Source organism: Paralichthys olivaceus, chromosome 16, assembly GCF_024713975.1.
Source record: "Paralichthys olivaceus isolate ysfri-2021 chromosome 16, ASM2471397v2, whole genome shotgun sequence".
Lineage (NCBI taxonomy): Eukaryota > Metazoa > Chordata > Actinopteri > Pleuronectiformes > Paralichthyidae > Paralichthys > Paralichthys olivaceus.
The window spans coordinates 8379224-8404775 of record NC_091108.1 but is presented as its reverse complement, the minus strand read 5'-3'; the positions used below and the strand labels follow the sequence as shown (position 1 = coordinate 8404775).

At 41.4% G+C, this 25552-nt stretch overlaps 2 protein-coding genes across 5 annotated transcripts in view; one reads left to right on the top strand and one right to left on the bottom strand.

Annotated features, from left to right (window-relative positions):
- Positions 1 to 4454: 4454 nt before the first annotated feature.
- Positions 4455 to 6784, bottom strand: snai2 (snail family zinc finger 2). 2 transcript variants are annotated; one of them, XM_020100103.2, is made up of 3 exons: positions 6494 to 6784; positions 5779 to 6300; positions 4455 to 5392 (listed from the first exon to the last, which is right to left on the bottom strand). In XM_020100103.2, the coding sequence occupies exons 1-3, from the start codon at positions 6570 to 6572 to the stop codon at positions 5211 to 5213; spliced, it is 783 nt and encodes a 260-aa protein (XP_019955662.1). In that variant the 5' UTR covers positions 6573 to 6784; the 3' UTR covers positions 4455 to 5210. The 2 variants fall into 2 exon arrangements, with proteins under 2 accessions (XP_019955662.1, XP_019955671.1); XM_020100112.2 differs by having other exon boundaries at positions 6515 to 6738.
- Positions 6785 to 11065: 4281 nt separating this feature from the next.
- Positions 11066 to 25552, top strand: part of sntg1 (syntrophin, gamma 1) — a 32038-nt gene continuing 17551 nt past the window's right edge. The window contains exons 1-5 of one of the 3 annotated variants that reach the window (XM_069510948.1): positions 11066 to 11722; positions 19655 to 19995; positions 20546 to 20595; positions 22928 to 23062; positions 25441 to 25497. In XM_069510948.1, the coding sequence (XP_069367049.1) occupies positions 20569 to 20595; positions 22928 to 23062; positions 25441 to 25497 (219 nt within the window). In that variant the 5' untranslated portion in view covers positions 11066 to 11722; positions 19655 to 19995; positions 20546 to 20568. The remainder of the gene's footprint in view (positions 11723 to 19654; positions 19996 to 20545; positions 20596 to 22927; positions 23063 to 25440; positions 25498 to 25552) is intronic. The other 2 variants (XM_069510947.1, XM_020105819.2) reach the window with 2 other exon arrangements.

The following is a 25552-nucleotide window of genomic DNA, read 5'->3' as shown; positions in this document are numbered from 1 at the left end:
GTCAAGTAACTTTCCCTATTTCAAATAAATAGCATTATACACATTTATACACACGTAATGAATTGTTTATTATAACTTAATGTGTCAATATATATTTATTTATTTATTGTATGTAAAGAATAAAATACACGATCATATATTTTTTCATATTTATAGAAATATACTAAATATTCTATATGATAACTAAACATTTATTACGTGAATGTTTTATATTAAGTGCAAACTGCAGGGGTGGAGACATTTTGACGTCTATGTTTCTGTATAAACGATGAAATAAGTAAAGCTAGCTAGCTAGCTCTGAGCTAGCTAGTGTGGTAGCCATAAATAGCCTTAAACTACATTTACTTATTGATTTTTCCTGGATGTTATTTTAAATTAAAACTAAATGGCTGTAGCATGTGTGAACCCAATCATGACGGAAAAGAAAAAACAACGGCTGTAAAAGTTAGCATAACTTGGAGTAGCAGTAGCTGTCATTCTAACTTTTAGATTCAATGGTTTTAATTTAGTTAAGTTACATTAAATTACATTTTTAGATGTAAATTAAGTCATTACAATCTTGATATTAATAGTAAAGAGACAGACGGGATAGTTACACATAGAGCCTATAATCCCTGTAGGCTACGGGCTCCCTTAAACAAATAAATAAAGATGGTCATACCTGCATGTTTTAGGTATTTATGTAGTTTATAGTTTCATATATAAAATAGTTGCCATAAAACAAAAAGATACGCTGAACATTTTCTATCTGTTGTGCAGTTTCAAACGAGTCCATAAACTTCAAACCTTCTTTTCTCAACTTCACTGCTTCTGTGGTTAACTGCTTTCTGTCAGTGCACCTAAAAAGTGTTATCTCTGACGCTTGATTGTTTATGTGCTGCTTAGATATGATACGCAGAGGGTTCAGAGCAAAGGTTTAAAAAAAACTCTCAAAGTACCACATCAAATCTTCTCTGGCCACAAAGGCCTGCGTTGTTTATAGGGATGATCTTTTACAGCTGAAGTCATGAGGTTTCGTGTGCTGAGAGTACGATCAAGTAAATATGATCACAGGATCCTTTGACAGCTGACCTGTGCTCAACAGAGAGGCAACACAAAGAGACCAGAGCTATTGATTAAGTCAACACAGCCTCGTCTGTCTCTGCTGGTCTCTTCACTTCAGCGCTCTTAATGACAGACCAAAAAAAAATCTTTTATGACCTACATCCGTAATCATACGAGCCTGCATGTGGTCAGGGCGTCATTTAAAGTATTGAAACTATAGTTTTCTCCTTTACATTAATCCTTTTACTTCTAATTACCAATTACCTAATAGCGGCGCAACAAGGCTGTCCCAATTTCAAAGCTCAATGCAGCCAACAAACATGTCCGTCATCCCCCCCGAGCAACGGAGGCTCCACTGGGTGGATCCTTCCTGGCCCAACATATCACATGATTCATTGTGCTTCAGTGACAAACTCTTTTTCAAAGAGGTAATGGCGGCAAAAAGTGAGGCAAAAACATCAGAAGAACTTATTGGCAAATGTAAGAACTCAACAGCAATAGGAAGACCAGACTGTCTAATTTTGGAGACATCAACACAGCCGTTAGGCGATGTTGCCAACTTCAGCTGCATAGAACGGGTCTGTCGAAGGATGCACCCGCTGAATTGGGACACAGAAAATCACAATATTTTTGTTTACAGCACATTGACACCGATGTCGGCCCTCACCAAAATCTCTCTTGACATCTTTGTTGGTGTCTACATGTATGGCACCGCTTTTGGAAACATGTGTTTGAAACATCAACACACCCACTTGCTTTTCTCTGTTGTTGCTGTTGTTCTCACGTCGGCTCATCTGGACTTTGAGTCTGCTGGCTCTTTCTCAAACATTAGCGTTCACATATGCAGCCCCTCCGCAGGATGTTTAGTGGATCTTCAGAGTTCAGTGCACGTCTGAAAGGAGCTTAAGACAAATCTTTTCAATAATTTGTCTTCCCTGGTGAGAAAATGACGTCACCTCGATCTGCATGAATCAAATTTCCCAACAGATAAACCAGTGATTCTAAGAACGCTACGCAATTAGAGACAAACAGTGTTATCTGGAGAATAGGCCCCTCTGAGTGAACAGCAATGCCATTCTAAACAGACACCCAGTCACTGGAGGAGACAAGAGAAATGAAAGAGAATCGTCTTTAACAAGATGCAGGAGCTCAATAAACAGGCAAACATTCCTCCAGGCGGTCGGAGTAGAGGGGAATACACGATCATCTCCATTCTGATGTGGTGCAGTCAGAGGGGAAGGCTGGGGATCACTTCCGAGCTGAGACAATCAGACCTCAGAGGACGCCCCTAACTTTATTTGTTCCACTTGACGGTCATAAAGAAATTATGCTCCTTGATTCACCATAAAGTCAGCAGGTTTTTGACAGCCTGCACTGCTTTACATCCAGCGTGCTGTTCTCCGAGGCTGCTCCGGATTCTTTATTGCACTTCTATCTGAGAGAGTGACGGCATTTATCTTCGATAAGATGTGATGTACAGGAGGAGAGCATTATGAATTTTAATGACACTCAAAGATCAAATGGATGTGCTGTAAGAGATGAAGAAGACAGTGGGAAGACACCAGAGCTGCAAGAGTAAATCAATCAAGCACCAAGTCAGTAAAGTCAAAAATACCAAACATTCTCGTGTCCCTCCTTCTCCAGTGTGAGGATTTGATCATTTTCTTGTCATGTATGAGTAAACTGAATACCTTTGTGTGTACGTGCAATAGAAAAATCAATTTGAATACATCGCATTCGGCTACAGGGAAATTATTCAAAACGACTTGTGAGATTAAAAAAAAGCCAAATTCCACCTCATATTCTTATTATTTCTGTGAATCAATGTTTTTGTTTATTTTATTCTAACTGCAAAAACACCCACAGGGTATATTACCTGCACTGGCCGTCTATGGATAAACACGATAGTCTGACTATTGAACCCACACCTAAAAAATATCAACTATTTTAAATTCTTTTATACTTCTTCTAATTGCCATATGTTCTGAAACAAACAAATAAATAATATAATAAATAAATGATATCATAAATAAATAATAATTAATAATAAATCCTTCTACCTCTCTTCCCATGCTCCTCCTACTATCAGCATGACTGCATTTAACGCGTTGCTATCTGAGAAATCAGTCATGTGCTTAATTATCATTGTAAAAGGGAAATCAAGGTTATAAAGATAATTTACCATTAACAATACATGATCATTCCCCCTCTCTCCCTCTGACACTGCTGTGAAGCTGCCTATGGAAGGAAAGACATTAGAGTCTCCAAATCATAGTGAGGACAAACAGCTTCAGCATCTCAGCAGTGCTAGTGAGAGTTTAAAGTGCCCACTCGATGGCACTTTCCTTTTACGATGCGAATGATGTGTATAATAGGAGTCTGCTGCTTGTAATGTTTCCACGTTAGGTCATGGTGGAGGTTTGTGTAGTCTCGGCGGACCTGTGGCTGCGGTTTGTATCCTCCTCAGTTGCACCTGCTTTTCAGCGAGAGCCCCGGAGCCACCTGGCCCGAACCAAAGAGCGGCAGTAAGCACCTGGAATAGCTTGAAAATGACTCACGGTGAGGAAAAATCTACCTACAGGGGAGTTCAGGCCCTCGCAGACAGCAAAACAAGTGTCTGTTTGTCAGATCACATCTTTCAGGTCAGCAGCTTTTTGGCATTAGGGCAAATAGGAACACATTCTGGGGTTTGCTAGAAAAAGTCCAGCCTTTACTGTACTGCTTAAGGCAATGCCCTTTTTTGTGCTCTAATCTTTATCTACTGCGAGTTGACAGCATATGGTAAAAGACAACAAAATGTAGCCTGAGGACGTCTGTTTAATCCAGGATGGCAAGCATCCCAGAATTCGAGGAGGTTGTCAAAGCAAATGCAGACGTGAGCTTTTTGTAAAAACACATTAGAATATAGAGCTCAAATCTGAGTGACCTGTGACCCTGTGGTGACTGGGCAGGAAGATAAAATCAAAACAAAACTTTTTACTCAAGTTAGTTTGACGACACTTGTTTCTAAATGAGGTTTTTACTTTCTGTAAAATCGACATCCTCGCATTTAAGCCTGACACACACCTGGGTAAAGAAAGAGTCATGGTTCCTCAAAGGGTCTGACAAGTGAGTGCAGATCAATATCGCTAGTATGTGTTAAATTTCAAGATTGTTTGATGTCTGGACAGGTTGATAGGGAACAGGTTGAGGCCTGATTCAGGGGCTGAGTCACCTCTCTCCTGGTTTCTTCTTTTCTTTTACATCGCCATAACATGAGACGGTGCAAGCTGGATTAAATATCATTTGTGTGAATTATTTCTGTGTGACAATCAGTGAATCCTGCTGACTGAGCTGCTCATGCACCAAAGCAAGAAGAAGAAGAAGCTTCCCAGATTGAAAAAATGCCCTTAAATAAATATATATAGATATACAAAATGTCATGAAACTTTATTTTCAAAAGTGTCATGAAAATATGAAAAGTATCAAAATCATTCAGCATCACAGTTTTCACTGTAAATATACAATCATCTCAGTCACGCTTACATTCAGGATATAAAAATATAAAATGAAATTGTTGTTGAAAAATACATATTATTGCCAAAACCTGTAAATCTGAGGCACTTGAGAATTAATAGTGTTGCTATTTGAGTGCTGGCAAACCTGCTTCTAATGACTGTGCAAAAGTTCCAAAGATTTCGCCCTAAAAACTAAGTTTGCACTTGTTCCCTAAGTAACCATGGCTTCAGAATTCCTCAGGTCGAATGTATACTGTCGTTCATAATGCACCTTTTGGTATAGTTTGAATAAAAAAAGTGGAGGACTGTGTAACAGCCATTGAATGACATTGGTACAAACACTGACGATAACATTGAGAAGGCATATAACACACTCTAAACATGCAGGAAAGTGCATGAATAGCACAGGTAGGTGAGTACATGTTTGACAAAGCTCGACACTGATTGCAATCATAGAAACACTGCTTGAAACGAGAAGCACGTGAGCACAGAGCTGTTTCTCACTCTGAAATGAAATCGACCATTCGTGGGGAGAAATAAAAGTCTGCACACTAGGGAACAAACCCCCTCGATGTGATTTCCTGACAGTTCTCCAATTGGGCTTGGAAAAAAAAAGAAGCAACAGAGGAGTTTTTCTTTTTTTCTCTGGTGGTGGAAAAGTATCCCAGTTCAGTGTGCTACACAACAACCAGATTCCTCATGCTTGTGCAGAAGAGACATCCTGGAGAAGGTTTTGGAGCAGTTCTTGCATTGGTATTTTTTCACATCTGAATGGGTCTGTAGGTGCGCCCTGAGATTGGACCTGTCCGCAAACGCCCTGTTGCAGTGAGGGCAGGAGAACGGCTTCTCTCCTGTCAGGAGGGGAAACAAGAAGAGAGAGAATGTCAGTGATTGAACAATAATAAATCAAATGTCACACAACCATGGCCTGTTATTATTGAGATGGCAGAGATACACTCACTGCTGAGGGATTATAATTAGAATTTTGTCCAAAAGGAACAAATGTTTCTTTGCAGAATCACCAAATCTAAAAATTACCCTGAGAGCTTAACATCTTGTTCTTCTCAAAAGCAACTTCTCCAATCTCACTTCAAAGTTTTGTAACAGGGTCAAATGCAGCTCTGAAGGTTGTTAAATTATGTACCAGGTGGAATCTGTGTCTGCAAAAGCCCAGAACAACAATAGAAACTAAACTCTCCACACAGGAGGCCCCTGTCGTGCTGCCTCAGCCACTCACCGGTGTGCGTCCTGATGTGTCCTTGGAGCAGCCACGGTCTGGAGAAAGCCTTCCCGCATATTTTGCAAACACAAGGCAAAGTGTGAGTCCTGATGTGCATTTTGAGAGCTCCGAGGCTCACGTACTCCTTCTCGCAGTATTTGCAGCTGAAGGATTTCCTCGTTTGGGCGTCGCAGTGCAGCTGTTTGTGCTTGAGCAGTCCAGAGTACGTGGAGTAGGACTTGCTGCACAGACCACACTGGAATTTCTCTGCCTCAACTCCGTGCGCGTCCGTCAGTTTGGGGAGCATCTGCTCGTCCTCATCGCTCCTCGGGCTCTCGGAGCCGCTGTGGTCCTTGGATGAGGTGTCGGAGAGCGACGAGGGGTATCCAGAGATGGGGGAGAGGTCACTGGGGAGCGGGGACAGCGGCAGGCTGCTGGTAGTCCACACGGTGATGGGGCTGTACGCTGCCGGGCTCAGGATCTCCGGCTGGGGGATGACAGGCAGGGGCAGGCCCTTGTAGATGTGCGGCGTGAAGAAAACTGGAAGTAAAAAGAAAGAATGAAGTCAGCGGAACTTTTACGCACAACTGTCAGTGCCTAAATTTCAGAGTTGGGCAACAACTTTAACAACTTCTACAAAGTAAAAACTTTGTATGAACTTTCTGTCATGTAAGAAACTACTTTTACAAAAGTAATTTAGGTTACACTTTTCCTTAACTTTGAAAAACTTTACCTGTTGGGCATTCCAACTCACTATAGTTTGGCTTCTTTGCGGAGTTTATGTGTTTCTTGACCAGAAAGGAGCGTGGCATCTTGGAAAGCAAGTGGACAACTTTGACAAACTTGGTTTCTCTCTCGGTAAATATAGCGGTGGACGTCAGTTTAGTGCGTAAAGACGGAAAATCCTTATAGTTTAAGTCCAGTGGAGAGTCATGGTGCAGCGCTGCGCTCTTGGAAACAGTGCAGTGAGTAGCTGTAAAGAGCCGTAAATACTCCCTATCAGGTGCATGGGAGGAGCCATCCACTGACATTTACATATACTGGGATCACAAACCAATTACATCTCGTGTTTGAAACGGAGCTTTAAAAACGCCTGTAGGGGCACATGACCCTCCAGAGGGGGGTGGGTCACTGCTTCATACTCCCACTTAAACAGGTGCTTTGTGGGGAAGCGAAGTGAACATGGCACCGTGCATTTGGCCTTGGTTGTTACTCTGAGTGACAACAAGAGCAGCAGTAGAGTCAGTTTCCACATTTGAAAGCAGACACAGTGAGCATGAGCTTGTATCTGATATATTCCTGCAGCTACAGAAAGATCATGAGAGAGTGACGTGCTCAGGGGAGGGAAAGAAACAGAGCCACAGGGAGAGGTAGAGAGAATAGTTTAAAATGCCATTGGTAATGCAATCATCACACAGAGCGTGCACAATGATTGTTGTTCTAAACCACTGGGGACTTGATTATCCTGTATGGGTGGAATATTTGAATGTGAGAATAATCCCACTAACAGCAGCTCGCCTAATGATGATGATAATGAAGGGGGACGGAAGATTTGTCATTTACATGTATAGAAATGTTCATATCTACATATTCTGATCTATTGAAGTGACAGGTCTGTGGCTCCAAAGCTCAAACCAGCAGCTGGACCAAACTGCATGCCTCCTTTGTCATTCTGTGGCTCTGCCAAAGGATGGCTCTCCCTAATGCAGTTGTGTGTGGAGAAAGACACACATTCCGTCGCCAATAATGCAATAAGGCATCCCTCCTTGAAATCTAAATCTAAGTGTAGTTCCCTCTCAAGGTCAGACATGATATCATAATCAAATTTATCTCTCCCACAGCTCCTGCTCAACTGGACAATTGGAAAGGCAAACTTAGCAGTCTACGCCCCCTTGTGTTCAACTGCGTCCTTCTGAGAAGGAGGCGTGAGTTGCACATCTTAAACAGTAGCAAAGCAAAGGGAGAGGAAACACAAAGGCTTTAGCTGTGGTGATATTGAAAAGCAGCTCCTGGAGCAGTTTGATTGGCTAGGTCAGCAGATATGAAAAGCTCCCTGTGTCTGGGGCAGGCCTTAAGTTAATTGTGAACAGCTTATCTTATCTAGAAAACATAATTGCAGATCATGAATAGTTTCCCTTTGTGCCTGCTTGGATTATAAAGGGAAGGGAAGGTTATCTGTGCATAATAACTCCCGGCTACTGTCACACATTTAGTGCTCTGTGCTGCACAGCAGGATGGGCGAGGAGAGGAGTGGCGGTGTTTGGTGGGGATCCACCATGAACACCATGAACACCATGAACACCATAATAGATAATACTTCTGAAATCAATATCGCCCACCCACCCAACCATATCCGAGAGGAGAGAAGCCATGCTTGGCCAGGTGAAAATTACCTCCTCACAGTTTTCATGGTTCACCTCTGTTCTCGTCTCACGGTGCATGTGGAGGCTGTTCCACTGACAGTAATGAAGGGGGAGGGAGAGCAAAGCAAATCCTATCACTAACTCTGAAAAGCAGAGGCAGAAGTTTATGAGCTCGAAAATTAATTAACAGAGAGGAAGTCGTGTATCCTCCGCTCAGCGTTGTGTCGTAGCATGATGGTGTAACAGTGTAAATGAGCTGGATTATATAATAAACCTTTTTTTTTTATTCTCTGGTCAAACGCAGGTAAAGGAATGATATTTGTCTTTAGAGGAAGCAGCAGCTGATTAATAAAACATGCAGCATCTTCAGCTTCCTTCAGATTCAGATTTAGATGAATACGTGATGTCTTGCGGAATCCAAACATGCATTTGGTAAATTCTTACTAAAGCTCAAACTAACTGTCCCAAATGTGTCCCAAATTAAATTACTGACTGATAGAATGAAAGCTGGAATCAAAGTCCCTGTTTCCCCTCCTCAGTTCATTTTCTTCCTTTTGCAGTTTTATTCCCATCTCCCATTGCCTTTATGTAGCCTGATCCTGTTCATAACCTTGATTTTTTCAGTATCGAGACACGACAGTAGATTTCCTATCTGGATACAGTGTGTGTTCATTCCTTTAATACTGTTTACAAGGTGTCTGGTACATTTCATAATTTGTTTACTCGCTGCACAGAGCCATCGATTTTAGGTGAAGTTGTAGTTTGATGTGTCCAATTCAAACAGTGTGGAAACCATGTCCAACAATCAGACCCTGTGTCCCAGTCTATTACCCCTTCAGTAATTGTCTCCCATGAATACTCTTTCCTGTAGCGCCCCCTTCTGTGGTTGGTGTTAGGACCTAGTGTACATTAGGGTTAGAGGCAGAAGAGGTGTTTGAGGTTAGGGATAATGTTCGGTTTGGGTTAAGGTTAATGGGAAATGAAAATTGATTGGACGAACACCAAGTTTGATTTCAGTAGAATACTGGTCTATATATTTTACTGCCTCCATTACTATCACTTGTATGTACAGTATTTGTATAGGCTCAGGTTGCTACAGCATGAAAACTGAATTTTTCAATGACAAAGTGTCTGCAGGCCTGTTTATTGTAGATACGTCGCATCATATAGGCTCCTCTTGATCCTGATCCAACACAACCGTTTCAGATCAGATACAGGAAGGTGAAATGTGTAATAAGATCAAATGTAACTCCTTTTTAATGCCTCTTCTGAGACCTGAAAGCTAAACCACAGCCATTACCTGGCTGTTAGCTTTGGTTTGCTAATGGATCACGGTTAAGCCATTAGGAGGGACAGGGATAGAGAGACACGTGTGAAGTCACTGAGTGCTTCCATTTGCTATCTTCAAATCACACCACCTCCCCCTTCGTATGGACAACCCTGATAACATCTGCTGGATGAAGGACCGTCAGGGATAAACTGGTCCAGAGCTGCAGGATTTGCCTTTTAATTAACAAGCTTTTCAAAATAAAAGACTCAATCTGCGTTGGGTCATACACTAAAATGTGTACGTGCTCCTCAGTTTTATGGATTACTGCTGCCTGTGGTTGGTGGGCAACATGAAATGTCATCAGAGGAGTCAGCTCTCATCATGTGGGGGAGACAGCGTGGGATCTCTTTGCCTGATGACAGCATGGAGACTGAAGTGCACCTGGTCGACCTGCTCAGCTGCTCAGGCGAGGGCCTCAGAGAGGAGTCCAAATACTACTCTGTGTGTACGTGTGTGTACCTGTACAGATATCTTTGTAAGGACCATATTGAGCCTAGAACTATATGTGTCGAGGACATTTTGGCCAAGTGAGGAAAATGGTAAAGTGGGGACATTTTGACTTGTCCTCAATTTCTGACCCGCATGTTCCAAATGCGATGTAAGGTTTAAGACTTGCTTATCAAGTGGTTTAGAGTAAGGTTAGGGTTAAGGTAAGGATTAAGGTTAGACGTTTAGTTGTGATGGTTAAGGTAAGGGTGATGGCTTAGTAAGGTTCTTTGTGTTTTTTTAGGTTTTGGTTTATGTTTAGGTTAAGCCTGCTTAATTTAAGGTTCAGGTTAACTTTGTATTTAGGTTAGGTTAACTTTAGGTGTGGGTTAAGGTTAGGTTAGGTTAACAATTACGGTTAGACAAGTATTCTGATTAGGAAGTAAATCAGTGAAAATCTATGTAATGTCCTCTGCAGTCATGGAGTGTGTGTGTGTGTGTGCATGAGTGTACATTTAATTGGGATTCATACCCACATTTACCCTTTGACTGTTGAGATCTGCGGCAATAAGACACAAAAGAAAAATACCTGATTTGTTGCAACGCACAGCTCATACACTTGAAAGTTAATTTCACTCTCAAGGCCAGCGAGCACCTGAAAGTGGGTTACAACAAGTTTCTCAATTCAATCTTAAAAGTGTAAGAATTTAATTTCAACCAAAACAATAAGCACAGACTGTGAGTCATGACTTGTGCGTATCACCGCCTTAACTATACTTTCCTAACTCAAATATCTTTACCTAAACCTTAAAACAACACAAATCAAGTTTAAAATATAGAAACATATCTTGCATTAAATTTGATATTGATCACGTTATGGGGACCTATAATGTCCTCACTAGTTAAGTTCTAGGCTAAAAATGGTCATCACAAAGATTTCTGCACAAGTACACACACATATACACACACTTGTCTCTCTAGTTGTGAGGACACTCATTGACATAATGCATCCCCTGGCCCCTCACCATCACAACAAATTGACTAACCCTAACCCTAACACTAAAGTGAGGACAAGCCAAAATGTCCTCACAAAGTCAAAATGTTCTCACAATGATGGTATTGAACCAAAACTGGCCCTCATAACTGAAGACACACACACACACACACACACACACACACACACACACACACACTAGGACTGCAGTGCAATTGGCAGAAGAGGAACAAGAAATAAAGCAGAGTGGTGAGGTGTTGGTGCGCTCAGCTCAGCTCGGGTGGGACGGAGCTGCTCACCGTCCCTGACTAAGACTCTCACACACACACACTAACACGCACGCACACTCACACACTGAACGTCAAAGTGTAGCATCATTTAACACTGATGGATCCGGAGTTGTGCGCGTGCTGCGGCTTCCGTGGATGAACGGAGCCGATTGACGCGCGCGCGCTGGAGGCAGCCGCGTGTGATTTCCAGCCCCAGTCATTGTGGCAGCAGCAGCACGATGCGCGAGGGAGACACACAGAGAGCTGAGCAGCCTCTGCCGGAGATGTCGACCGACTGGAATCCCTCAGCCTGCCCAGGAAATATGGACTAAATCCGGCTTCTCCGTGGCTGCTTCCCCCCCTCCTCCTTCCTTCGTTTTTTTTGCACGTCGCCACAGTGGTGTATAGTGGACCAGGATGCCGTGTGGGCGACGCTGCCACAAGGGATACGTTGTGATTTCGCAGAGATGTTTTGGCAAAGCGTCGCTTGCATATAATTAGAAATAAAGGAGAAACTGTGAGCGCAGAAAGGGGGATCTAATAATAAAAAGACATCACCACCTGTTACCAGGAAAACCAGGTAAAAAAAAACCTCGCACGGACATTCACATTCATACAGAGCATGATTGAGGTGGCCACCTCATTATAATCATATCATTAATGCACTTTTTGTCTTTTTTTGAGATGTGATTTTCTTGTGTGAAGCAATCACCAATGTGAGATCCGAAGCATCATCTGATAGTCACATTGGTGTGATGCCCTGAGCACAACAGTTTGACTTATGAAGGGCCTGCAGGATGAAACACTCCTGTTGTGTGTGATTTGCAGGAATGTATATATAAATATATATATATACGTATATATTTATATATATATATGTGGAGCTGGCAGGAGCATTTTTGCTTTGCTTCAGTGCAGGTGTACACACACAAGCAGCACCCGCAGTTCCTCTGGCCAGTGCAGAGGCAGCAGACCCCCTCTCCTCCACACTGCTATATTCAAGTACCCTCTCTGCACAGGATGCCCATAATCCAAAACTGTTTTCTTCCTTGTGCAGGGACGTCACTGAACTATTCACAAATCACTTCTGCATCCTTCTTTCTGCATCATTCTTTCTTTAAAAAACATCCACTGAGTGATGAAGCAGAGGAGGATTCCAGCCTGATGCTGCTGATGCTGCTGCTGTAGAGTCCAGTGTGTTTTATTAGCCTCGCCAAAAAAAATAAAAATGCTCCTGAATCCTCTCTTCCACAAAATTTACGTCTCTTCTCTAACTATAAACTGCTCTGGCAGGGTGCTTATAAGGCAAAGCTTGTTTTTTTTTATCTCATTATGGGCTTCGAGGTGACAGACAATCAGTGGATGTGAAAAAAGGAAAAACACTGGAGATGGAGAAAGAGTGATTTCATGAGGCTCCCCCTGCTCATACAGGCATATTGAGCTGCAGCTGAGTGGAGCTGGTCCATTTGCTGGTCATAGGTCAGGAGCAATCTGTGTGATGTACTGGAGGTCTGACTACTGTCAGAGGCTGAGACGTTGACATGTCACTGACGATTTTATGCCCTAGCACACCCAGCTCCCGTTTCTGCCTACATGTGTCCTAAATCAAAGAGCAGTTTGACCAAGTGACAGAGGGACACAGGCAGAAAATCAGGCCTGAGTGAAACAGTGTCTGTCACATCTTGTCACCTAAGAGAGCCAGGTTCATGAACCCCTCATGATGTGCTGGGTGTGGATCTGCTGATAACTTGCCTCAAAGTTTTTTCCCCCCCACAATCATGATCTATAGTGCACGGGCGTCAATCACAATCTGCAAACAATGTCGGCACTCCACAGTGAAGAGTTCCTCCTGCACACTTAATTTTCCTTGTACTGACTTAATCAATAACTGCTGGTTCTGCTGCAGCCAAATCTCACTGGGTCATTTAGAAAAAAAACAGACAATCCCGACTTGTTAAATGTCTTGAAATGCTCAGCTGGGATAAGCTGTCCTACGGCATCACAGGAAGCGGTGGATGTATACATTAGCATCAGTTATGTATGGTAGCACATTCAAAGTGATAAACTCCCCTGGCATCACACAGTGGTTTGATATGTAGCAGAGCACGTCTGAATAATCAAGGATTACATACTTTCCAGTGTGTATTCAGAGAAAGCAAGTGTTTTACCTTTCAATGGAGCGATTCCCCTGAACATTTTCCTGCAGCGGTTGTTCTGGCTAAAGGGCGGCAGCAAGGGGAGAGCCTACAGTGTGTGAGCGCTAGCCTGGACATCTTCATTATACCATCCAGCCCCCGGAGCCCAGGCCAGGCAGCAGAGAGAGAAATGTATCACACCTGATGTTTCTGTGGGGCTTTTTTTTTTTTTTTCACCAACTGTTTGGTCGACCATCCATACAAACTGCTCCAGATGTAGAATTCACAGAGGAGAAGCCATATGCTTTTATTGCAGCGTGATGAATGAGCAGGACAAATAAAAGAAAGGATATTGAGGATATTTCTCTTTAGAGAGAGAGAGAGAGAGAGAAAGTGTGTGCAGGAAAAAAAATGCATCAGTGGTCTGTCGGTGTCATGCAACAAGAAAGCCATTAGTCTGTCTCAGCGGAGACTGATGGCTAATGAAGCGAATGCACAGCAAACTCTTGTGGAACATAGAAGACACAACTCTCATTTATATGCACCTCATACAGCAGCCCATCTGATTTAGAGGTTCAGGGCTGCACCACAGGCCGACGCACTGAGAGCTACACATATAGGTGATAACTGCCCCATCAGAAAACCAATGAGGGGTTGGAATATTCATCTATATCTATATAATGATTTATGATACTAGCTTTACATTGAAATCTCCAACACTGGGTTTCTGTGAAGTGGAGGTATAGTGTTTCCTTTATTCTTTGTAAGCTGTGAAGTAGCCCAGGCTGGACAATTTTAGGTCACATTTGATTAATGTGCAGCGTCTGCTTGTTGGTGAAGCCCTGTTGCCTTGACAGCATGCTTTCTGCTCAACCTTGATGGAAGGCAGTCTCCTACACTGTAAATTATTATTATGTCTCCTTAGGTGCATTTGGAGTTCGACCATTTACTTCACAATTCGCTCATATAACAGCAAAAAAAGAGAGAGATGACAATACAGTGTCTGTTAGCAGTGTATCATTTGTCCGCAACACGCGCATTGGATTGATTGGTTTTGTTGAAGTATAATTGTCAAATATTCAGCGTGTGGAATGTGCGGTTTCCCTTCTTTTCTATTTTCTATCACAGAAATCTGAAATATCTCTGTTTTAAACTCTATTTCAAACACGTCAATTTTGCACATTTTCATGGAGAAGACTCACTTTATCGATTAATCTAGAAAACGAATCAGTGATTAAAATAGTGATGAGTTGCAGCGCTGAAGGATTCATGTAAATCGTCCAGGTAGTAAAACACACTTATCTTAATGAGTTTCTAACTGCTGCTTTTATCGACGGTGAAATTTACAACTTCTTAATGTTCATACTCAACAGAACTTGATTTACATAGCTCAGATTTCAGATTTCTTTCATGTCCCACAGTTTGAATCCATAAATAAGAGATGGCTCCATGTTTCCTATAGTTGTGAACAGATGTGTCCCTCGATTGTGCAGCTTCATTTAGGTGCAGTCGAGCCTTCAGCGAGGTGCGGAGCTTTAAAATCCTTTCATGCACTCGACTCACAGCATGGGGCCATTTCCAGGCCCCCAAGTCTTCTCCTGGAGGGCTGCTCAGGCCTCAGTGCTTAAATCACAAAAAGAAGTGATTATATGTAAAGGCTGTTTATTTAAAAATGGACGTATACACTCATATACAGTGGTATAATTAGGAGAGTGCTGTAATTCAACGTGGTACAAAGGCTGTGCGCTCATTTTCTGAGGCTTATTAAAGCGCTAATGTGAGATCACATGCTTGATTTGCCCGGTGTATTCATCCACATAATGTCACATATGAAACAAAAAATAAAACTGATTACAATCCAATCAGGAAACTGAGCATGCCGTCAGATCGGTTTCTTCTTGCTGTAGTTTATTATGTCTGTTTTTGCTACCTGATATCAGCGATAAAACAGGGAACCAGTTTATGAAATGATTCTGGCTGATTTAAGTTGGCACCCACCTGATATCTGGTGGCTCTCCGCTGCCAAAAAACATACATCACAGTCTGGAGGGTCAGGAGCCCGGCTCATAAATGTGTCCATCACTAATTTACTCCTCTGCCTATCATTCATGAGCATCTGGCGCCGAAAGCACCACTGGCTGCCGCAGGGCCGCAGGTATTGACTTACGAGGTAATGAAAGACTTGTTTTTTGACAAATGCGCTAAAAGAATTGAAAACATGATGAGACGCTCTTTCCAGCGAGTGATCGATGCTGAACATAATCTGAAAGAATAAGGAGAGGAAGTAGCACCTCTAGCGGCTCACACAACAGGCTCTGCTGGATACTGAATGTGCTCTGTAAATACAGAGCTGTTCACACAGCTGCCTCACCGCAGGAGTGAGACTGGGGGAGGCTTAGTTTATTAATGTGTCACAAATCGTCAGGTGAAGAGGAACCTGAACACAACACACAGAGGTTTAAACCATTTAGAGCTGAAATGAGTCAACAGAGAAACTAAATCTGCAGTAAGTTTCACAATCACACAACATTCTTTTAGGTGAGCACCTCATATACTGTCTGGTTTCAACTTTTCTGATGTGAGGATTTGCAGCTTCTCTCAGTTGTATTCATCCATCCAACTATTATCTATAGACTTAAAGGTACAGTGTGTAGAATTTTGTGATATCTAGTGTTGAAATTGCATGTTGCAGCTGAACACCCCTCACCTCACCCTCTCCTTCCAAACATGAAAAAGAAACTGTGGTAGCTTCAGTTGTCATAAAAACTCAAAAGGTGTTTAGTTTCTGGAGCAAAGAAAACTACAATTCATACAATTTAGATGAAACGAACTAGTGAAAACATCATGAGGATTATTCTACATTAAATGTCTGCCAGTGGTTCCCTTTCACCTGAGTCTTACGCACTGGACCTTTAATACTGGGGGAGCTGGATCCAAATCCTGCTGACATTGGGCGAGAGGTTCACACTGGACAGGTCGCCAGCGAATCACAGGTCCAAAATACAGAGACAACCCTTTCAACTTTATATCATTTTAAATCCAAATAATCTGGGTTTTAAACAAATCAGTACATTTCAAGATGTGACGCTGAGCTCTGGGAACTTTTCAAGGACTTGTCCTGCAGTCCAAAGACGTGCAGATGAGGTCATTTGAAACTGTTAATTGTAAATTGTCCAAAGGTGTGAATGAGAGCATGAAGGGTCGTTTGTCCCTGTATGTGACACGTTGGGTGATGCGATGTCCAGGGTGAACCCCACCTCTCGCCCAATGTCAGCTGGGATTGGCACCAGCTCCTGACGCAACCCTGATGAAAATAAGCATTCCAGATGATGGATGGATGGGATTGACCAGAAGACCTTAATGGAGACAAATTAATTGGAATAGTTAAATAATCACAGTTAATCACAAAACTAGATATTGTTTAAGGAGAATATCTTGCCTCTGTGGCTCATAAATAAGAAGCTGCTTTCGACTCACCTGGAGAAGTTTAGATGAGGGCTGGACGATATACGGCCAAAACTTATATCAAGATAAAAATATCCTATAAATAGGTATGAACGATCAATATCACAATATTATTCCTTTTATGATTTTTGCTCCAGAGTGAAGGTTGTGGTTTTTCTTTATGAACAGAGAATGATAAACAGCAAAACACTTCACAAATCTGAGGTAGATCAGTTAAGTGTTATATCTCCTCACTGTGCAGCACAATGACTGAGCAATACATCAATATATATTGAATTTATTGTGATTGATGAAATTTACGATGCAGTAATTATCGATGTTGTGTTGTTGCCTGGCTCTACTTTTGATACACTAGTTTACAAACCCGGCTGAAGTCAAGAATAACAACTCCGATAGCTGATCAATAAAACACTTTAATGTTGAAAGAGACAAATTAGTGCTCTGCATTTTCTGATATCTAAAGAAAATAAAAGCGTTGCCTTAAAAACATTTATGTGAACATTTATAACAGTACAGAATGGCTTCTTCTGACATTAATCGGGCAGAAAAACTGTGTCTGTGTTCTGCTGTTGCCGTTGAACACGACTCTTTTGGGATGCTTTAATATTGGAGTAGCACAACGTCTGCTATGGCTCCGCCAGCGGCCAAATTAAAAAGCTGTGCTCTCAGGCACTATATGTTCCAGGTCGCAGAACAAGTGGACGTATACAGTAAGCGAGACCCATCTAAAAATTTTGGAGCAGTAAAACCACATTTGCCAGAGCACTGTGCAGACAGCTGCTCCACCTGCACGCACAACTGGCCATTCATCATCCTGTACGGGTCACGGCTGTCCTCAGGTCTAAGAGATGGAGACGTCAAGTTACACATCTCTACATCACGGAGGCAGCCTCGCTCGCTCCCCTCTCTCTGTTTCCTGCCATTGTGTCAAAGACAAGAGAGTCATTCGAAAATACATTTCTTGGCAAATTGGTCTTACTGAAAATATCTGATAGCGAGGTTGGAAGAGGAGTTACGCTGACTCGACTTAAAAAGGCACAAAAGGTCCAAGCTTATTTAATCTTTGGATTCTCGGAGAATAAAAAAATGAAAACAGCAGGGGAGTGCTGGTGTCTGACAGGATGTTCGGGAGGGCACCTGCTGAAACAAAGTACTCGTCTCCGAGCCGCAGACACATTTTTCAGCTGACCACGTGAGCGCATTCATTTTTAATAGCAGGTCCACAAATGATGTCAGGGTTTCTCTCACATCCGTTAAACGCAGCTGGCTCACAGTGTGGGCGAGGATGGAGACAGAACCTCTGATCGTGTTTTTCAAATGGATTTTTTCCAGAATCAATAAAACTCCAACCACAAATCTGTTAAAAGAAACATACATATTGGCGTATTCTGAAAAACACTTCAATAGGTTTTAATATATTCTTCGTGTATTTCACAAATACTGTATAATATACTGAATATACTATCAACGCGTACCTGTTCATACAGGATGTCAAACTAAACCTCCAACTAAAGATAATTCTCATTATTGATCAATCTGCTCAATACATTGTTTATCAAACCAATGAATCAAGATCTATAAAATACCATAAAATGAAAAATAACCCTTCTCGTAGCCCGAGGTGGAATTTTTAAATTGCTTTTTGGAGACATTTAACATTTAATCTATTAATAAATAGCAAAGAAAAGCTTTTCATTTGAGAGTCTGGAAATATAATGTTTTGCCAATTTTACTCAGAAATGTAATTTAATGATTATTAAGATTGTTGATTAATTATCTGTTAATTGACCAACATATATCTATGTATCTTCTTTCTATATACTGATATATCTCTCACTACGCTGCAACTAATTACTAAAACTAAATTGTCATTCAGTTGCTTGCTTATTAGATACACCTAGTTGAATCAACACCTCTTCAACAATGACTTCAACATGATAAAGGTTGGACTGAATAGAAATATGTCATCTTAAACTGGATATAATACCTCATATATGTCCTATAATAAACAGGCAACTAAGTGTTGAGTTAACTTCTATTCAACACATCAAATGAATAAAATATTTTAAAATACATGAAACAGCATGAAGACAATTTGAAAAATAAATGTACCTTCGATATCCAAAGTTACAATTCAAAAGCTGAATAAAGCAAAATATCCCAAACACAATGAAAACCAAGTAAACCAAGATTTATTTTGAATGTTTAGCTATTTTTATTTCTTCTTTTATCTGTTAAAGCTTCTCCGAATCACTCGCTCCTGCTGCTCTCTCTCTCTTCCTCACACACGTTTGCGAGTTTCATCAAGGCTTCTCTCTCTCTCTCTCTCTAATCATAAGTCAATGATTTATGCATTAATTGTAGCTTGAAATGCATACGCCGTGAGTTCTCTTCTAATCCTGTATAACAATGATCATAGTAGCAACACTGCAGCTCAACAAGAGAGTGGCGTCGAGCCAACAATGCATACTAACGAGGAGGATATCTCAAGGGTTTGCTGCTGGAATTTAATAAACACGCTGAAAGAGTCATTTGCACCCGGCATACAGAAATCCAAGAAAATGGAAGAATGTAACTTAATTGCATTTTTTTGCATTTTTTTCGAGTTCACGTGGTTGTTTTTCTGGATCCTCCATTGCAGTGAGTGACACACGGGATTCACAGTTTGGAGTTTGCTCCTGAATTTCCCCTTGTTTTGCACCCGGTGTGTATTCGGGAAATAAAGTCGTGAATTGCTTCTGATTCCACATCTCACGTACAAGCAGCAGTTATATTGACATGTTGCTGGCAACTGCAGATTATATCTTTTCAGTCGTAGTCAGGAGCATTTAACAAATTCATTTATTCAGCTCTGTCTCCCATTGCTTTATTCCGTAAGACTTCAATTTTGTTTTTTTATTCTTTTTCTCCAGCTCTTATCTCGTCTCAGCAGCTCCTCATCTGCAGGTGGCTTTTGTATCAGTGTGGTACCTTAGCTGCGTCCCCTGCAGCACGGACAGCGATTAGCGGCCGCCAGGAGTGAAACCTCACTACACGATAGCCTCATTCTGCTCTTCAGCTCCAGCGATTCCTGCAACATCTACAGCCTGCCAGGAGAGGTGACAGCTACCCCCCAAGTCACCAAAGCCTGTCAGCCATGACTCGGGGAGGCCTCCTGCTACGGCTCGGATCAGGGATCGACTCGCTGCTCGATGGCTAGATCTCACCACACAAAGAGCTGGGGGTCTTTCTGCTGAGGTAACTCTCAGACTCTGTGAGTGTGGGCCATTTTTGTTCTGTACTTGTTCTGTCAAGTCAAGTGGCAGTCATGTCTGATTAAAAGTGAGTGGAACTGGTTCATGTAAATGGGGCCCTCGTATAACATTCCTACAGCACACTTGTGTTTCTCTGTCCAAAGCAAATCGGATGATATTAAAAGCATGTGATGTGCAGCGTCACACCTTTCATTTTTTAACCAGGTTATGAAACGTATTACCGTGGTGTTTTTACTCTGGCTCAGTTTTGTGCCCTCTCTAGACATTCGGTAATGCACATGGATATTGAAACATTTATTAGGATACCTGGGCTCTCACCTTTGTGTATGAATTATTCATTAACACCTTATGGTCTCTGGCTCTCTCTGAGATCGCTCAATGGGTTGTGTTTCAATGAAAAATCTATTCCTCTCCATCGGCTATAATGAAAATAGGCATCCTGCTAACAATGCTGGTTTAATTTGACTGCAGTTCTGCTGCAGCGAGTCGGTCATGTCGTTAGGCAATTGCCTCCACAGTCCAACTTAATCTTGTTTTTCTCCTTCGCAGTATCCCTCACTGCATAGTAGCACATGGATTTCAAGACTTCAAATGAAGAGGTTGGTGGAATTCAATCAATGGAACAGTTTGAGCAGGGATTGACGATGATTATAGAAACTGTTGTGACAGAAAAGCAGCACGGTGCATCAGGAAGCATGTGGATGAAACAGCGCTCTGGGACGCATACATATGTAGCCTTTAACACGTCCATTCTCAGACCTGCAAAAATAACCAACTCACTCTCTTTGGCTCATAATATAGTAATAGTAAACCAAATTACAAAGGAAACACAAATTTGCACCAGGATAACTGGTTGCTTTTTGTTTTTCTGTTTTCTTCTGTTCGCTGACATCATTTTAAATGACATGATGGACAATATTAAAACTGATCGAATATCACATGTACTGATCATGTCTCAAAACATACCTGTTGGGAAATATTGTACATTCCAAGCATCTTACTAGTGCAGTGCCTGTTGTAAACCTGCCTGTTTGGAAATTGGTTGTGTGTTTGGTCTGTGGTGATGCTGGGTGCACCACCGCTGCTGCACAGAGAGCTGTTCACCTGTTTATTCAAAGTTCAGTGAAGCTAGAATCAGAACCTCGAACTGGAGAATCTGTTGTTGTTGCCAACGTCTCGAACATCCCTGTTGATGTTTAGTGCCATTGCACCAAAAACGCTGCACTTCCTTGGGCCCTAAACAATACACAGGCCAAGTGTGAAGCTGATAAGAACAACAGTTCTGGAGCTATGTGAGCAACACACAGACAGACAGGGATAGATATCATTGTTACTGTCGCCTCACAACAAGAGGGTCCTCGGCTCAAGTCCTGGTTTGGCTCCTCCATCCTCCTCCCACAGTCCCAAGTCCTGCAGGGTGATTCATCGGAGACTCTAAATTGACCGTAGGTGTAACTGTGAGCGTAAGTGGTTGTTTTTCTCTGTCTGTTGACCCTGCGATACGCCCCCCCACCCCACCCCGCCTCTCGCCAAAGGGATTGGCCTCAGCTCGGCCGTGACCCTCAGAGGATAAGCAGTATAGATAATGGATGTATGATGAATAATTTCTAGGTTCTTGTGTTGTTTCAGATGTGAGAATACGTCAGGGATAGTCCACTTATTATATTAATAACATACATTTAAAAAACAAACAGCGTTTATGAGGGCCATCCTCATGCAGGGACACGTGGTAATCTACTACATTGCTCCTGTCACTATTACACCCTTGGGATGTAAAGCAATGCCCTGGTTGCACACGGTGCAGCATCTGCTGCTGTCTGCAGGGTAAATAATCATGTGCAGGCCGGCAGATTGTAGAAGATGATTTAGATAATAATGTAGGTCTGTTTGCAGGGGGAGTGTAATGAAACATAAGAGATTGGTCTAATTACGCACAATGCTAATTATACACAACAGGTCAAAGTATGTGAGAAGCCGTCTGACCCGACTTTGTACAGTTATGGCACCACTGCCCTCGTTTTGCTCGGCTAATGACTGTTGCACGCACATTAGTCTAAATAATGTGGATTAATGCCCCCTCCTCGTTTCATTTCTCATGCCGTGGCTGCAGGCGGAGGCATATTTCTTCTTGTGTTCCTTATTAGAGGTGAAAGATAACACGCTCCATAAACTGACTCTGATTCAAGTCTGACCTGCAGTGGAGGTGCGCTCTGTTAGAACAGCAGCAGGCTGTCTCCGTTAACTGATGAGCGGCGTATCCCGGGTGACAAGGATGCTGACACCGGTGGTTTTTTCTTCATGTTATTATCAATCTTGTTTGGTAGAGGTGCTGCTTTTATTTTGACCTTTTGAAGTACAGGGCAGGACAGGCATTGCAATTAGCCAGGGAAAGGAGGAAGGACATGCAAGATGCAAATGTATGCGGATTAGCATGTTTTTAAATGGATCATTGGAAACGCACACAGTCGTCCCACCTGCTGTGGAGGAAGCATGGAAATTCAAATGTGAAGGGTGAGCTTGAATCCAGCCACTCAATTTCACAGCCTCTTAATTTGTCGTCGTCACCAGCAGCAGCCTTACACTTAGAATAATTGCGTTAATTTTTCTCTCAACATTGACATACGCAATGCACACGGGGGACATGAAATTATATCACAGCTCATAAAAAGATGTCTTCTGATTATAAACCATAAATATCCATTTTTTCCCTTTGTTTTATAAATGTGTGTTTATTACCCAGAGCGCTGAATGTGGTTATTTAAAAGCAAGATATTAAAAAAGAAAGACAAAAAACTGATATGACAAAAGCTCTGTGTCCCTAATTTCCATGTATATCCTGCAACAAGTCCTCTCAATGACATTTCATTTCATGGTCAGTTAATTTAGTCACGGAGGGATGATGAATGAGTTTATCTCTCTGACTGTTCACAGACAAAGACTGGGATTTATTTGATGCAAGAAGGTAATGAGGAGCCGTTTAATATTCGACTACACTTGGCCAAAGATATTCTGACCATTCAAGAACAAGATGTCATCTGTGTGTCAGGGGAGCCTTTTTATTCAAGCGTAAGTAACACAGTCCTGTAATCACTGAATGCTGGTGTGCAACATTTCACCCTGGTGCAATAATGTCAGTTACATGTACTGTACAGTACATGAAGGTTACAGCACAAAGATACTGAGAAACATGATACAATATCTGTGTTGATGACACATCTGCAGCAGTTCATCCATTGTTGTGTAGTTATTAAACAATAATTCACCGACTGGATCACGTATATAGAATATTTTCTTTTTGTGAGGGAGTTATTGTCACTGCACAAATACAATGAAATGTGTGGTTAGGGAGTAGAATAAAGACTTTAAAGTAGAGCAGGAATTAACAGTAAAAGCTTGGGATAAAAATATATAGGAAATTGTGTATTTACAAGGAATTTAAAATAGACACTTGTCATTACATTTTACAACTTTTTTTTCACATTATTAAATTTAGTATTTTCTTAAAAAATGACTCAGATGAGCCCTGAGTCTATGATCTTTCTCAAAATTACATTATTCCTTTCCTGAGTAAAATAAAACCTTCAGAGACAAATGGACGACACGCTCTGAAACATGATTTGTAATTAACGAATAAAAGGGGTAAAGACGAGGGGACGCTCGAGCAGAATGAGATTGTCAGAAAGCGTTGACTTTTCAGCTTCGGTGGAAGATTTAACTTTTACATGTTTCCTTTAAAAAGAAATAGATTGAATTCATGTTTCTCTGTTGGTTTGGAATGTGTCAGTGTTATGATTCCAGACCTTTGTCAGGAGCCATAATATGAATCCGTCAGAAATTCACAGACACAGAGACATGGAATAAAAAAATCCATTATATTCAACAGATAAACTGAAATGGGAAAGACACATTTCTACGACAAAGAAGACTTCAGATATGAAAGGATAAGAGGAAGATGGGACAACAACAAGTCCAAGTCACATGACCAGATTATTAACAATGTTATAATGAAACTTTGGATTGGTTTGATCTTCTCGTCTTTCTCTTATTTTGCTTTGACCTTCCACATTTTTCATTTCCCGCTCACATTCTCTCACTGTCTGATTTTACAGATGTTATTTCTCAGTTCTCTACGCTCTTATAGACCCGTACACACCCGGGATTAACGTTCGGATACTGTGATCCGCTCGCAAGTGGACAGCTCTGATCACCTGTGTTCACACCTGGCATTAAAATGTGGCCCCACAAGCGTCTCATGATTGGATCTCAGATCGGATCTCACTTCCAATCTGAGTGCAAATGAACACGTTCATCATTTTAGCTCGCAAAGATGCAATGCATGGTGGGAAGCAGCAAGGAGAAGAAGAAGCAAAAGAATAATGGATGTATTCTAAGAAGCGAATAACACAGGCGAGGCGTTCAAGGCATAGAATATCACTTCTGCTGTTGTTGTTGCCTGTTGAGTTTAAATTAATCCTCCGGTCTGTACGGATTCCACTTACAGAGGACTTCAGTTGTGTTCACACAACGTGGACACATGTCCGCCTGCTCACATTTGTACTTAGAGCTGTCCGCTTCCGATCAGAACACAAAACCTACATGTAAATACCAGGTGTCATTGTCTCAGGTGTCTTTAACTTGACACTGTTCTGATTGGCTGTTGACGTCCATGGGTTCAAGAATGCATTTTAATTTTATTTTTTTATCTCAAAAGTGGATATAGTTGTTTTTTCAATAGATGAGTCTGAGAATCCAACACTTTCCTTGGCAGGATTTCATTTGTCTGTGTAGGCGTACTCACTGTGTTTCACTAGACTGCACTTAATTTAACATTTACCCACTGTGTGTTTTCCAAAAATGTTAAATGTTAAAAACTCACAATAGCTTTTCTTAAAATGGACAGGGCTAATGGTGTAATATTATATAATATGCTGCTGAGAGGTTTTGATAACATATTAACCTCTGCATGTAGCGGTGTCGATTGTCACTTAATTGAAAATGAAATTAAGAACATTATAAACTTAAATATATGACATTACATTTACATTGCAAATATAAGAGCTTTATAGATTCTCTATGCTAAATCTAGGCAAGAAAGCAATAACCATATTTTGAGAAGGATTCTTGTAATAGTAAAATACATGTTCATAAATATTAATTTCTTCACTAAAAGCACGTTAGGATCATATCACGTTTCAACTGAACAACAAACATGATAAATTGAAGTTATCGTTGCTTCCTGTGTATTATTATTACTGGAAAAAATTGCTGCTGTACATTTATATCTTTAAATCTACTACAAATAATGATGTGTAACTTAATTTGAGTTGTTATCGTTTTAATCAGTGCTATTATTGTGTTGTTCAGATTGAAATTTGGTTTGAAAGCTCCCTCAGGTTCAGCGTCAGCCTGATTTCATTTGTTCGTTGTAACTGAATCTCTTCCAGGAGCGGACTGTAACGATCAGGCGGCAGACGATTGGAGGGTTTGGTCTGAGCATCAAGGTAATTTAGATCGCAGCCGATTACACCACTCCTCCTCCCAACTTCTGTAAACAAG